At 43.9% G+C, this 14,747-nt stretch overlaps 1 protein-coding gene across 2 annotated transcripts in view; it reads left to right on the top strand.

The window, feature by feature from the left end:
• Positions 1-5,111: 5,111 nt before the first annotated feature.
• Positions 5,112-14,747, top strand: part of LOC127584355 (cGMP-dependent protein kinase 1-like) — a 100,033-nt gene continuing 90,397 nt past the window's right edge. The window contains exon 1 of one of the 2 annotated variants that reach the window (XM_052041077.1): positions 5,112-5,365. In XM_052041077.1, the coding sequence (XP_051897037.1) occupies positions 5,112-5,365 (254 nt within the window). Of the gene's footprint in view, positions 5,375-14,747 lie in introns of both variants that reach the window. The other variant, XM_052041075.1, reaches the window with a different exon arrangement.

Here is a 14,747-nt window from a genome sequence, read left to right as displayed (position 1 = left end):
ATGTGTCCTCGGTGGAACACCGAGCTTGGAGGTTACAGGTTTGGAATCTGGCGTAAAGAAGATTCGTGTACCAAGGTGACGACTGACCCGGTCTCCAGCTCAGATTTCATGGGCTGGTTGTCCACTGTGAGTGTAACCAAGTACAGAGGCTAGTTCTGGTTGCCCAGTTCATGGGTTTGGAAGATGGTGTCCACTTCTTCGCAGCGGCTGTCTCCTCATGTGGAGTTGATGGTGGAATTCTGTCACTCTCCCACAGCGTGTTGCATTGCGAAGCACACCTTCTCGTAGTGCCCCACCTTCTAACAGAACTGGCAGATGGTCTTTTGATGCTTGCAGTGGGACCACTGGACATGACTTTCACCACAGCGATGGCATCTCTGTGAAGGCCGACGTGGTTTTGACTGGAAGCTGCGGGTCTGCAAATGCTGGCAAACATCGACCTGTTCGGGAGGGGTTCTCATTCCAGTACTGCCTGAATAAGTAGTGCTGGGGGTGGTTGAATCTGTGTAAGGCCTTTCTTGACCGCCTCCCTGTGATGAGCTGTGCAGCACACTTTGTCCCAGGACAAGTCGCTTGGAATAAGCTTCGCTTTTTTGAATTTGTTGGGATGGATATCTTTGTACTTGCATTCCTGCACAGCCAGAGTTTACCTTGTGATGAAATCATCTACGTTCTCGTCGGGGGTCTGTCGGAGCTGCAAGAACCTGAAGCCGTAAGCACATTGTCCTGCATCCCCCAAATGATGTCTAAAGTCTCAAATGTGCCGGTCAATTCAGCTTTGTTCTGTAAGTGCAGAATGTCGAAGTATTTCTGCCCGAGTTCTCCCAATTTGGGATTTCATGTGCCTAAAAAAAAACAGGATTTAAAGTTTAATAGGAAAACTTTAATTCTGTCCAACTTTTTCCTTCAGTGACTTGACAACCTCTAGCTGCTTTTGATAGCAGCTGGCTTCAGGAGACTGGAGGGATGGTGGTGTGTGGTCCTTCAATAAGAACCACTGAGATTATATGAGTATACCTGCAATAATATTGTGTCCATATGTCTGTATATTTATGAAAGATATTTCAAAAGAATTTTTATTTAAATAATGTACTGTTTCATATATAAAAAATTGACAATGTTGACTACTGAGGGAGTGGAGAGAAAGAGTATTTGCATTTTGTCTTCCACTGGTTTCGGTGATTAGTCCACTGGGGTTTGCTTTGGACTGTTAGATAATTATCATCATGAGATATCATTGTAAAGAGATTTTTAAAAAAACAGAACCCATTCTCACTGTTTCTTAAGTCTTTTCTTTAAACAAGACTACCCATCTTAAAAACAGGAAAAACTGTTAAAAATTATTAACCTGAAACTCTCTTTCTCTTTCCAAAGATGCTAAGTATTTCCAGCAAGTTTGTTTTTTTTTGGAGGATTCCAGCATCTATAGTCTTTTGGTTTTAGCCTATCTGCAGTTTAGCTTGTGGTAAACTGCAGGTTTACACCAAGTAGGATGCAATGAATTATTCAGCAACAAACACAAAATGCTGGAGGAACTCAGCAGGTCAGGCAGCATCGAGGGAGGGAAATGGACAGTCGACATTTCGGGCCGAGACCCTTCATCAGGACACCTGCTGAGTTCCTCCAGCATTTTGTGTTTGTAGCTCGAGATTTCCAGCATCTGCAGTCTCCCTTGTGTATCCTGTTGTTAACCTGGTGTGTTCCTTTGAGGCCATAAGATCTAATTGCTGTGAACCGGCACACACTGTGCGTTATTTTATAGCCTTAAGATATATCAGGAGGTCATCTAGAGAACATGGATTGTTTCTGGAAATTTGTTTTTGCCATGATGAATGAAACCAGAAATAAGCATCACTTTTTAAATTCTGTACATAGAACTGTGCATGCTTTAGAGACTGAAATCAAAGTTCATGGATATTGCATTTGTATCACTTATCACAGTTAATGTGAAAAGGTAAAATCAAGTGCAGTTGGTGGCTTGTAACCTACCTAACATTTCTGAACATCAAGCAGAAGATCCTATCAATGAATTGCCCAAAACACTTTTGGAGATGATGTTGTACCATTGTTTATCTTAGATAAGATAAGATATTTATTTATTAGTCACATGTACATTGAAACACACAGTGAAGTACATCTTCTTGCGTTGCTAAGAATGTGCTGGGGGCAGCCTATAAGTGTTGCCGCTCTTCCAGCGCCAACACAGCATGCCCACAGCTTCCAACCTGTACGTCTTTGGAATGTGGGAGGGAACCGGAGCACCCGGAGGAAACCCACGCAGACACGGGGAGAACGTACAAACTCCTTACTGGCAGCAGTGAGAATTGAATCCAGGTTGCTGGCGCTGTAATAGCGTTACGCTAACCGCTATGCTACCATGCCTAAAGTTTCTAATACCCAGACTAAGGTTTGTAACACAAAAAAAATAAATAAGTGGTTAAGTGTTATTTCTACAACAGCAACAAAGGTTTTTCAAAGTCTCTTCATTGGCTCTCTTTATATCTCTTTGGAACTTCTGAGGTCATGAAAGGCCTTGTATAATGGGAAGTCTCTTTTAAACTTAACTATTTGTAGTTATTCTGTACTTTTAAAATCATCTTCTCATCCAGTGCACCGCAGACTCTGTACAGACCTTCTGCAGCAATAACTTGGCAAGGCTTCTACAGCAGCATCTCCCTAATCTGTTCCTACCATCTGGAAGGACGATCTCAGCTGGAACATGTGATCACCACCATCTCCAAGTCACAAGTTGCCCTGATTGGAGTTATATCACTGTTCCTCCACTTCTGGTGGATAAAAATACTCAAATTGCTAATCTTCTTGGCAATTGGGAATAAGCATTAGGTACTGGTAACATGCAGATCAAGTGAATAGATTTTATTTTAAATGTGTATTATAAAATTCCAGCTAATATTTTGTCACATTGTTAGTTTTTAGAACTTTTTAGAATGTCCTAACATACTTAACATACTTTTTAGAATGTCTTAGTCATCAGACTGCAACATTGAATGAAGGATGGAATGGATTACAGGCCTGAAGTTAGAAAATTACTAAATTCCATTTGGGACTGATTACCACTCTGAATTGGGTGCAAAATTGTGTGGCAATTTCACGCTTGTCTGGATTAAACTATATCAGAGACACAACATTCACAAGAAAAACATAAATTATACATAATTTTACAAGAAAGAACACAATTAGAACAAAAAAAAGTCCATTGTAGTGCAAAGTGGTCATAGTGTTGCTATACTGAGGTAGTGATTAGGGTTTTGCCAGTTGGTTCGAGAGATGAATGATTGAAGAGAAGTAACTGTTCTTGAACGTGGTGGTGTGGGACTTCGGGCTTCTGTACCTCCTGCCCGATGGTAGGTGCAAAGAGATGGCATGGTCTGGATAGTGGGGATCTTTGATGATGATGATGGCTGTCCGGGCTTTCAAGCTCTATCTTCTCCTAGAAAGTTAGAGAGGGGAAAAAAGGGAATGGTCAGGGAGGTAGGCATCCTTGGCCATACTGTTAGGCTTCCTGATGCAACACACTTTGAAGATGGACTGTTAATTAAATGCCAGTTGGTATATGTGTAGGAGGAGAACGATGGAGGTTATAACCTTATTTGCTCGTTAATGCACAGCAGAAATAGGAGCCAGTTCCCAAAAGAAGAACCCCATCAGTCCTATTCCATCTACAGCTCTACAACTTATTCTCTCTCATGTGCCCATCAACTTGCCGTGATCCTTTTGCCACTTACCTCCACCAGTGGGGGAGTTTGCAGCAGTCAATTATGTCTTTACAGTGTGGGAAGGAACCGGAGTGCCCAGCAGAAATCCATGTGGACACGGAGAATGTGCAAACTCCATGCAGGTAGAACCCAAGGATAGGGTTGAACCTAGGTCACTCGAGCAGTGAGGCAGCAACACTAACTGCTGTGCCAGCATGCCATGGACAGAGAAAGTTGCTATGTACATTCCAGAGTTTCAAGCTTTGCAAAATTTCAGTGATTAATTATACTAGTTTTCTAATTTAAAGTTTCATAAAATGTGGTTAACAGTATTCATCAAGTTGCCATTATTTTGTAATTATGAAACATATTTCACTTAGGCAAAATTAAAATAAATGTCCATAACTTCTGAAGGTGTCTGCATGGAGAAATGGAATGGTGACCTTATTGAAACATACAAGGTCCTTAGGGGGGTAAGACAGGGTAGATGTTGAGGTGCTTCCACTAGTGGGAGAATCTCAATCGAAGGACATGGTTACAAGATTAGGAGGTGGTCATTTAAAACTGACTGCTTAGGCACTTCTTGCAGAGGGTGGGGAACCTCTGGAGTTCTCTACCCCAGAGGTGGTGGAGGCTAGCTCAATGGGGGGGGGGGGGGGGTATTTAAAGAAGAAGTAGATAAGTTTTTAAAAGATCAAAGAATTGAGGGCTATGGAGAACTGGCACAGAAGAGGAGTTGACACTTGGGGCAGGCTTGGGTGGGGGGTGTAGTTGTGCGGCCTACTCCTAGTTTATATTCTAAATCAGCGTTACAGCAAAGCGTAGTGAAGCTGAGATCAACTAAAGGTGTTCCTTCGTGAAATCCTAAATGTGGTGCGGCACATTTGAGTGAAACATTGGGCAAGTTTCAGTGGTTCACTGGGATGATACTGGAAAGTTTTCAGTTTGTTTCTTTTTTGCTGAGAATCTAAGCAAGAGCATCTCACGAGGCCTGGGACTGGATTGTATACGCAGGCTTGCCATTCATTTCCTTGATGTTGAGAGTTCAAGTGCTCTTGAGTTCTGTACCAATTCAGGCACAACTCGAGTGTAGGCAATTTGCTGTGAAATGAAATACTTGTCTGCACTGATTCTCAATGTAGAAACACAACACTGACATCACCACGTGCAGTGAAGCCAAGCACTGCTCTAGGTGCTAATGACTGGAGACGAGTTCTTGATACAATCAATAAGACTAAGTCTGGTTTCGAATGACGCAGTTGCTGTCCTTGTATGCATGTGTGCGTAATCTTTTTATTCCTTTCTCTATCCTCATCTAGGCACTTAGACCACATTTTACAGGCTGGGCCTTGGATGAGCAGCAGTCTCTCGATCTTTCGTCAGGGCACATGAAAGATGAATGAGATCGCCCAAAGCTTCGGCACGCTGCTGACCCTGAAGGAAGCCAAGATTCGAGAGCTGGAACTGCACCTTGCGGAGAAGGAGCATGAGATCCAGGATCTGAGAAGCAGGCTGCACAAGTGCCATTCTGTTCTCCCAAAGACACGACTTGCGACCAGGACGAGGAGAGCTCAGGGCATCTCTGCAGAGCCACTGTCTTGTCCTTCATCTTCTGACTTGAACTCTGCCAAGCTACAAGCAAGTGAGAAGCTGGACAGGTAACAGCTCACGTTCACTCACCTTAGAGCTCACCTTACCCTCTTTTTTTTCATTGAGCTATTTCATTGTTTCTGATACACTTTGAACATACTCCCAACAGGAGACAATGGTTTCAGTGTTAACTGTTACAGGGCTCAAAACTAGGAACCTTATATATAAATTATATTATATAAACTAATTTTAGGAGAGATAAGTACGAGAGGACATGGCTTTAGGGTGAAAGGGGAAAGGTTTAGGGGGAACATTAGGGGGAACTTCACTCAGAGAGTGGTGGGAGTGTGGAATGGGCTGCCATCTGACGTGGTGAATGCAGGCTCACTCTTAAGTTTTAAGAATAAATTGGATAGATACATGGGCGGGAGAGGTCTGGAGGGTTACGGACTGGGTGGAGGTCAATGGGACTAGTGGAATAAAGTTTCGTCACAGACTAGAAGGGCCAAATGGCCTGTTTTCTGTGCTATAGTGTTCTAAGGTTCTAAATTCAGTAGGAACAAGAGCAGAGCACAGTAGTGTAGCAGTTAGTGTGACGCTATTACAGCACCAGCGACCCGGGTTCGATTCTGGCTGCTGTCTGTAAGGAGTTTGTGCGTTCTCCCTGTGACTGTGTGGGTTTCCTCTGGGTGCCCCGGTTCCCTCCCACCTTTCCTTCCAAAGACGAACGGGTTAAGAAGTAGTGGGTATGCCATGTTGGCGCCAGAAGCGTGGCGACACTTATGGGCTGCCCCCAGAACACTCCACGCAAAAAGATGTATTTCACTGTGTGTTTCGATGTACATGTGACTAATAAAGATATCTAAAAAAAACTTCTTTACCCAGAGAGAGATTAAAATATAAATGTGACTACCATGTGGCAAAGAACATTTATGCGTTAAGGGAGAAAGCAATGTAGAGGGACCATAAACAATGCTAGTCTGGTGACTTGCCTACTCCAGAGTTTATGCTCAAAGGATCAGCTTCAGTACTGTAAATTCTATGTAATTCTTGATCTACCTTGTTGGTTTCATCCAATGATTGGCTGCTTCACAGAGGAGTGAGTCGTGTTGGTGTCTGGAGTGGCATGTGTGGAAAAGTCTGAGCCTAATCTTTTTATCGGAAGAGAATTGGTGGGTTAGTTGGATTTTTATGGCTATAGGTGACTTCCTTATCATTTTTACAGATGTCAGTGTGGTTTCCAACCTTCTGAAACAAAAGCTGAATTCAGATTCTCCACTGTTAAGTCTGGCTTGGTGTCAAATTTTGTTAACACTGCAGTGAAGCAGCTTGAGATAGTGTGCTAGATTAATGGTGCTACATTAAAGTAAGGTGTACACTAAATACAAAGAAACAGCATAAGGCACCATCACTGCACAGGAGCTGAGCTTGTCCATTGGTGAAGTATCTCATGGGCTTCTTCAGGGAGTGGGGTTTGGGGTTGGGACTGGAATATTGAAACAGTTTTGTGCGATTCACCAGCAGGCACGGTGGTGTAGCAGTTAGCGTAACGCTATTACAGCGCCAACGACCCGGGTTCAATTCCGGCCACTGTCTGTAAGGAGTTTGTACGTTCTCCCCGTGTCTGCGTGGGTTTCCTCCGGGTGCTCCGGTTCCCTCCCACATTCCAAAGATGTACGGGTTAGGAAGTTGTGGGCATGCTATGTTGGCGCCGGAAGCATGGCGATACTTGCGGGCTGCCCCCAGAACACTATGAAAAAAGATGCATTTCACTGTGTGTTTCGATGTACATGTGACTAATAAACATATGTTATCTTAGGTTTTCGAGGACTATTCTCTCTAATTCAACAACTGAAGCACTACACTACCCAATATGCAAACAACACTAAATTCATTATTTCATTTGAACCAACTGTAACATCTCTGACATTCACTGTCCAATGGCATTTGCCATCTTCAGCTGTTTGCCTTACTGTTAGTTATTGTCTTGCAGAATGAGTTGGTAGCCTCTATATGTAAGGCACTGAAAGGGGTCTTCTTTGGCCTTCAATACCTCAGCCATTTCACAGGAGGAAGGCCAGGCAGCTGCTTGGATTTTTGGTGTCAGAACAACTAGTACTACATAGCTCTTTGATGTGGGAAATGACCCAGTGTTTGAACCGTTCCCTTCCTGGCTTCCCTGCAGAGTCAAAACCTTCCATCCCCTACCTCCCTGATCCCAGAGGATAACTATCATCCAGTTTTGACCTTACGCCATCTTCTACCAGCTCTTTGACAAGATGCCTGAGGACCAAGGTCACATGTACTTGGACACATCCATTGTGCATTGTCCTCTGTGGCCTACATTTGAATAGAATCAAATATTTCAATGTGCTCGCAGCTGAATTTGCCAGCAAAGGCTGCTGACAGCAGTGAGGCAAAGGGGCTCCAACTTGACTTTGAATCAAACTTGGCAACTTGATGATTGCTATGGAAACCATTTGGCAATGAACTCAGCAAATGAAACCCTAAGAGAATCCAAAAAGGCCCAGTGCAAGTTTGAGGAACAACATCTCATCTTCTGGCTTGGGCACATTGCAGTCTGCTGGACTCAACATCAAATTCTCCAACTTTAGGTAACTTGCTTTTGCTGTCTTTGTCAGAACTGGCCATTTCCATTTAAGTCATCCATCTGTGATATTGACTCAGTTTTTCTCTCTCCACTAGTACAGCCTGACCCACTGGGCATGACCCACAGCCTGTTGTTAGCCACACACAACACAGACAAAGAAACATAATTACCCTCTAACTGCCCTCATTAACCTATTTGACCAAACAACTCATTCCCACGACAACCCTTGCCTCGTGCTACCACAAATATTCCCTTTATCCTATCCATTCCCCCCACCACCTGCAACTTGTAGCCACCGTCTTGATCTCTCTTTCCCAGTTCTGACAAAGGGTTGCCAACCTGAAACATTAACGCTGTTTCTCTCCCGACAGATGCTGCCTGACCTGCTGTTTCTGGCAATTTCTGTTCTGTTTCAGATGTTCAGCATCTGCAGATTATTCTGTGGACTTTTCATGCAAGAACTGTTATTGCTTTCTTTGCCAGTGGAGAGATTTGATGAGAGGTGAAGCAGACTCATGGTTAAAGGTTTGAGAAATATTTTGAAGGAGAGGAAAATAAAACAAAAACCCCAAATTCCTTGGAATGCAGGAGGATGAAGGGCAATCTTATAGAAATGTTTAAAATTATGAGAGGCATAGATAAGGTGGACGGTAACAGTCTTTTCCTCAGGGTAGGGGAGTTCAAATCTACGGGGCATAGATTTAAGGTGAGAGGGGAAAGATTTAAAAGGGACCTGAGGGGCAACCTTTTCCCACAGAGGGTGGTGAGTGTATGGAACGAGCTGCCAGAGGAAGTGGGTGAGGCAGGTGCAACAGTATCATTTAAGAAGCACTTGGATAGGTAGATGGAGGGGTGGGGCTTAGAGGGATACGGGCTGAACGCAGGAAATTGGGACCAGCTGGGTGGACGATATGGTCGGCATGAACTCGTTGGGCCGAAGGGTCTGTATCCATGCTGTATTACTCTATGACTCTAAATCCTGGGAATATCTACCAGAGGTTAAACATTTCCTACAAGAACCTGTCATCAGAACAGGTTACATGAGTGGGGAGATTTAAGGTGCCAGAAAAAGCCGTGATCCCATCAATCCTGCTCCTGGTACCTGTTAGACTGTACTCCACCTTTACTCCATATCACAGCTGTAACATTGATCGCTAAATTTCTGCACAATGTGTCATTTCCTTTCTATTTTTCTCATTCACCTGAAGAACCTGGATTGCACTAATGCACCAGAACCTTCAGTCACCTTGGATTAAATGTGAGCCACGACTGTGAGCGCTGGCTGAATACTGTCCAATAGCAAAGTTCGATTCTGTTCTTCCTGTAGTTACTGTTGTGTGCAAGGTTACATTTCTCACCATGAGTTACTAGGTACAGGTGTTGAAAGCGCCAAGTTCCTAGTTGTGAGTATCACCAACAATTGTTCCCGGTCCAGCCATAGGGACACTACGGCCAAGAAAGCTCACCGGCACCTCTACTTCCGCAGAAGGCTAAGGAAATCCGATGTGTCCCCAATGACTCTCACTGATTTTTACAGAGGCGCCATAGAAAGCAATCTGTCCAGATACATCACAGCTTTATGGCAACTGCTCTGCCCAAGTTCGCAAGAAACTGCAGAGAATTGTGAACGCAGCCCAGTCCATCACGCAGACCAGCCTCCCCTCCATGGACTCTTGTCTACACTTCTCAGCGCCTCAGTAAAACAGCCAACATAATCAAGGACCCCTCCCACCCCTCTCATTCTCTTTTCTCCCCTCTCCCATCAGGCAGAAGATACAAGAGCTTGAGAGCACGTACCACCAGGCTCAAGGACAGCTTCTATCCTGCTATTGTAAGACTCTTCTATGCAAAAAATAAACTCTTGATCTCCCAATCTATCTTGTCGTGGCCCTTGCACTTCATTTGTCTACCTGCACTGCATTTTCTTTATAACTGCAACACCATATTCTGCTTTTTGTTTTTCCTTTTCCTACCTCAATGTACTTATGCCTGGAATAATCTGTCTGGATGACACACAAACAAAGGTTTTTCACTGTATCTTGGTACATGTGACAATAATAAACCAATTCCATTTCCAGTTCCCCAGGATATGACAGAGTTCCATTTCTAAGAACTCTTCATAACCCGAACGATTCATTGCAGCTGCCCGGAAGTATATTTAAATAAAACCATAGGCCAACCAAGGGCAACGTGTAATTAAACCAGGCCGTCTAACACAACCATTCAGATTTCTCTGCAAGATGCAAAGATATTGCCACAAACCAAGTTCCCACATGGCAGAAGATCCCTTCAGCAGCTGGCAAATCCATCCCGCCGGTCTCTCAGACAATCATATACTAGCTCTCCATAAGTTTGCAACCTGTGGAGGACCTGTGGTAGTCAGGAGCTGGACGCCTCTCAGGGCTGATATCATTGTAACGATCTCTGCGGATTCCTATCCTGCCTGAGACCAGCTAACATCACAGACCAAAGATTGAACTTGCCACCTTTGTGCCTTCGGTTACTATTGCTTTCATGGCCCAGATGTTTCAACATGGGACTTGCCTTCAGTTCACCAAGGATTTGCAAATAAGCCATGAAATTTTTTCGGTGTAAAGATCCTTCTTAAAGTTTTCACCACTAATTACTCACTGAGACATGACAGCAAGTTGCATAAGCCATGGCAACTGGAGTGATTGCTATAGAAACCATTTTATATTGAAGGATTGCTGAGCTCAGATGTTGCACAAAGTACCTTGAACAGCAATTAAGTGTTCTTTACAAAAGCTATCTGTGTGGTCCATGAGCATCTCTTACTTAGATAGAGCTATACAGCATGGAACCAGGCCCTTCAGCCCATCTTGCCCATACTAACCAAGTTGTCTACTTGATTTAGTTCCATTTCCCTGCATTTGGCCCATATCCCTCCAAACCTTTCCTATCCATGTACCTGTCTAAATGTATTTTAGATGTTGTAATTGTACCCGCCTCTATCACTTTCTCTGGCAGCTCATTCTGTATATGAACCACCCTCTGTCTGGAAAAATTTGCCTCTCAGATCCCTTTTAAATCTTTCCTCTCTCACCTTAAACCTATACCCTCTGGTTTTAGACTCCCCTACCCTGGCGAAAAGACTGTAACGATTCACATAAGATAAGAGATCTTTATAAGTCACATGTACATCGAAACACACATCTTTTGTATAGTGTTCTGGGGGCAGCCCACAAGTGTCACCATGCTTCTGGTGCCAACATAGCATGCCCACAATTTCCTAACTCCTACGTCTTTGGAACGTGGGAGGAAACCGGAGCACCCGGAGGAAACCCACGCAGACACGGGGAGAACATCCAAACTCCTTACAGACAGCAGCTGGAATTGAACCTGGGTCGCTGGTGCTGTAAAGCGTTACACTAACCGCTACGCTACCATGCCTACCCATCTATGCCCCTCTATGCCTCTCGTGATTTTATGAACCTCTATGAGGTCACCTGTCAGCCTCCTACTCCATGAAAAAAAGTCCCAGCCTGTCCAGTCTCTCCTTATAGCTCAATCCCTCCAGTCCCAGTAACACCCACTGCACCCTTTCCAGTTTAATGACATCCTTCCTTCCTTTACCCAGTTGACTATTATGTGGGCTTGTTGAAGGATGACTTAGAATTTATGTGATGCATGATGTGCAGCTGGAACTGCAACACATGAACAGAGTTTGAAATTTTCCCAGGGTACCAATGAAGGAACAGGTCTTGGAAGTAAACCATGATGCCTCGGGTTACCCACACGCTCAAATGCTGCTGAAATTCTCAGAGGAGCTGAAGAATCAACATATCCACTTGTAAAATTTTCATCATCGTTCTTGTCCTGATTTATTGTTTGTTGAGAGATTGTTGCCGTGCGCTATTTCAAGAATGTAGAAATGCTTAATCTTTACTCTTTGGAGAGAAGGAGGATGAGAGGAGACATGATAGAGCTGTACAAAATATTAAGAGGAATAGATAGGGTGGACAGCCAGTGCCTCTCTCCCAGGGCACCAATGCTCAATACAAGAGGGCATGGCTTTAAAGTAATGGGTGGGAAGTTCAAGGGAGATATCAGAGGGAGGTTTTTTACCCAGACAGTGGTTGGGGCATGGAATGCGCTGCCTGGGGCGGTGCTGGAGGCAGGTACATTGGTCAAATTCAAGAGATTACTAGATAAGCATATGGAGGAATTTAAAATAGAGAGATGTGTGGGAGGAAGGTGTTAGATAGTCTTAGGCGAGGTTTAAAGGTCGGCACAACATTGTGGGCCGAAGGGCCTGTATTGTGCTGTACTGTTCTAAGTTCTATGTTAATGTGAATGGGCCTCAGGCGATGTTATGCTGAGGAGAATCCCGAGGTCAGGTGCATTAAATTGGAAAAGGGACTGTTCACCTCTCAAATAAAGTGAAGAATCTCCTGCCACTCTTCACTCCCAGCAGCCTTGTATAAATCCATTCAATACATTCCAGTTTTCTTTTAATTCCAAACCTGGAGTTGTCACAAGGATTTATTTCAATCTCTAATTGTCCTTAGATGGACCACAGTGAAGAATTAATCACATTGTTGGCTAAGGATAGTGAGTCTGAACGATATTAATGACCTAGATATTAATCGTTTCGTAGTCACCATTACTAACACTATCTTTCTTAATTCTGGATTTTTTTAAAAAGTGAATTTAATTCCCTGTGGTGCCTTGGTGTGATTTGAAACAGTGTCCTCTGGATTACTAAGTCCAATGCAGAACCACTATGCAGGGGAGAAAATATCTTAACCACAAGGGGTTTCAAGTACAAAGAACACAGCTTAAGGCAGGGGTAGCATACACTGAACGTGGATATGTGCACTTTCCCAAACACCATCAAGGAGACTCACCCCGGGATGTCGGTGAGGCAATTGACAGAGAGCAGAAAAATTCTTACTCTGTCTCCTTCTCACGAAGAGCAGGGCTTGTAGCAGACAAGGGAAAGATTTGAATGGGATATTCACAGTGAAGGTGGATCTGTGACTTAAGTGCTCTATGTAAAGGGCCACTGTTCCAAGGGTGAGTGATTAACCAGAACAGTACAGAAATTACAAAATATATAATGAAATGGATAAATGGAATGGAACCCATTGCTGCTTGTTCCCCAGTAGTGGAGTGATGCATTGAAAGGAACAGAATTAATTGAGTATCAAGGAGGCTGGAATACAAATGTTGTATAAATCTCTGGTTCAGCCCCATCTGGAGCACTGCATTCATTTCTGGGTTCTGAAGAGAAAGATCATTGAACTTGGACAGGGTGTAGCACTAGTCACGGGAATGGGATCTGGGCTAAAAAGTGTTAAACTGCGGTCAGGTTGCTGTGAGTGTGCTTGTCTTACAGAAAGTTAAGGGACAATCTAAATGAGATGTTAGAGTTGATTAAAAATGCTATTCCCAGCAAGGCTCAGAATTACACTACCTGATAAATCTCGTAAATGGTTTAAATCTGTTCAAAAATGTAGAACATTACAGCACAGGAACTGGCCCTTTGACCGACCATGTCCAAACCAACCATGATGCCAATCTAAACTAATCCCATCCGCCTGCACGTGGTCTGTATCCATCCATTCCCTGTCTGTTCATGTGCCTGTCTTAAACATTGCTATCATATCTGCTTCCAGCACCTCCCCTGGCAGCATGTTCCAGGCACCCACCACTCTCTGTGAAAAAAAAAATTGCCTCACACATCTCCTTTAAACCTTCCCCCTCTCACCTTAAACCTATGCCCTCTTCACCCTGGGAAAAAAACTGCGACTAATTATCCCATCTAAGCCTCTCATAAATTTATAAACTTTCATCAGGTCGCCCCTCAACTTCCGACACTCCAGAGAAAACAATCCAAGTTTGTCCAACCTCTCCTTATAGCTAATACCCTCCAATCCAGGCAGCATCCTGGTGAACCTCTTCTGTGTCCTCTCCAAAACCTCCAACATCCTTCCTGTAATGTGGTGACCAGGACTGCATACAATGCTCCAAATGTGGCCTAACCAAAGTTTTATACAGCTGCAACATGACTTCCCGACTTTTATACTCAGTGCCCTGACTGATGAAGTCAAGTGTGCTGTACACCTTCTTTACCACCCTGTCCACTTGTGTTGCCACTTTCAAGGAGCCGTGGACTTGCTCTGCAAGATCCCTCTGTACATCGATGCTCCTAAGGGTCCTGCCATTTACTGTTTACTTTTCTCTTGCACTTGACCTCCCAAAGTGCAACACCTCACACTTGTCTGGATTAAACTCCATCTGCCATTTCTCTGCCTAAATTTCTAACTGATCTATATCCTGCTGAATCCTTTGACAGCCTTCCTCACTATCCACAACTCCTCCACTTTTTGTGTCGTCTGCAAACTTACTAATCAGCCCACTATATTTTCATCCAGATATTTATATATACTGTATCACAAACAACAGAGGTCCCAGCACTGATCCTTGCAGAACACCACAGGACTCCAGTCAGAGAAACACCACTCCACCACTATCCTCTGTCTTCTATGGTCAGGCTAATTTTGTATCCAACTGACCAACTCACCCTGGACCCCATGTGACTTACTCTTCTGGACCAGCCCACCATGAAGGACTGTGTCAAATGCTTTACTAAAGTCCATGTAGACAACATCCACTGCCCTACCCATGTCAATCATCTTTGTCACCTCCTCAAAGAATTCATTCAAATTTGTGAGGCAGGACCTCCCCCACACAGCGCCATGCTGACTATCCCTAACAAGTCCGTGCTTTTCTAAATGCGAGTATGTCCTGTCTCTAAGAATCTTCTCCAGTAATTTCCCTACCACTACTGTAAGGCTCACAGGTCT

Source organism: Pristis pectinata, chromosome 29 (assembly GCF_009764475.1).
Source record: "Pristis pectinata isolate sPriPec2 chromosome 29, sPriPec2.1.pri, whole genome shotgun sequence".
NCBI lineage: Eukaryota > Metazoa > Chordata > Chondrichthyes > Rhinopristiformes > Pristidae > Pristis > Pristis pectinata.
Note: the sequence above shows the minus strand (reverse complement) of the source record. Positions and strands in the feature narration are given on the sequence as shown.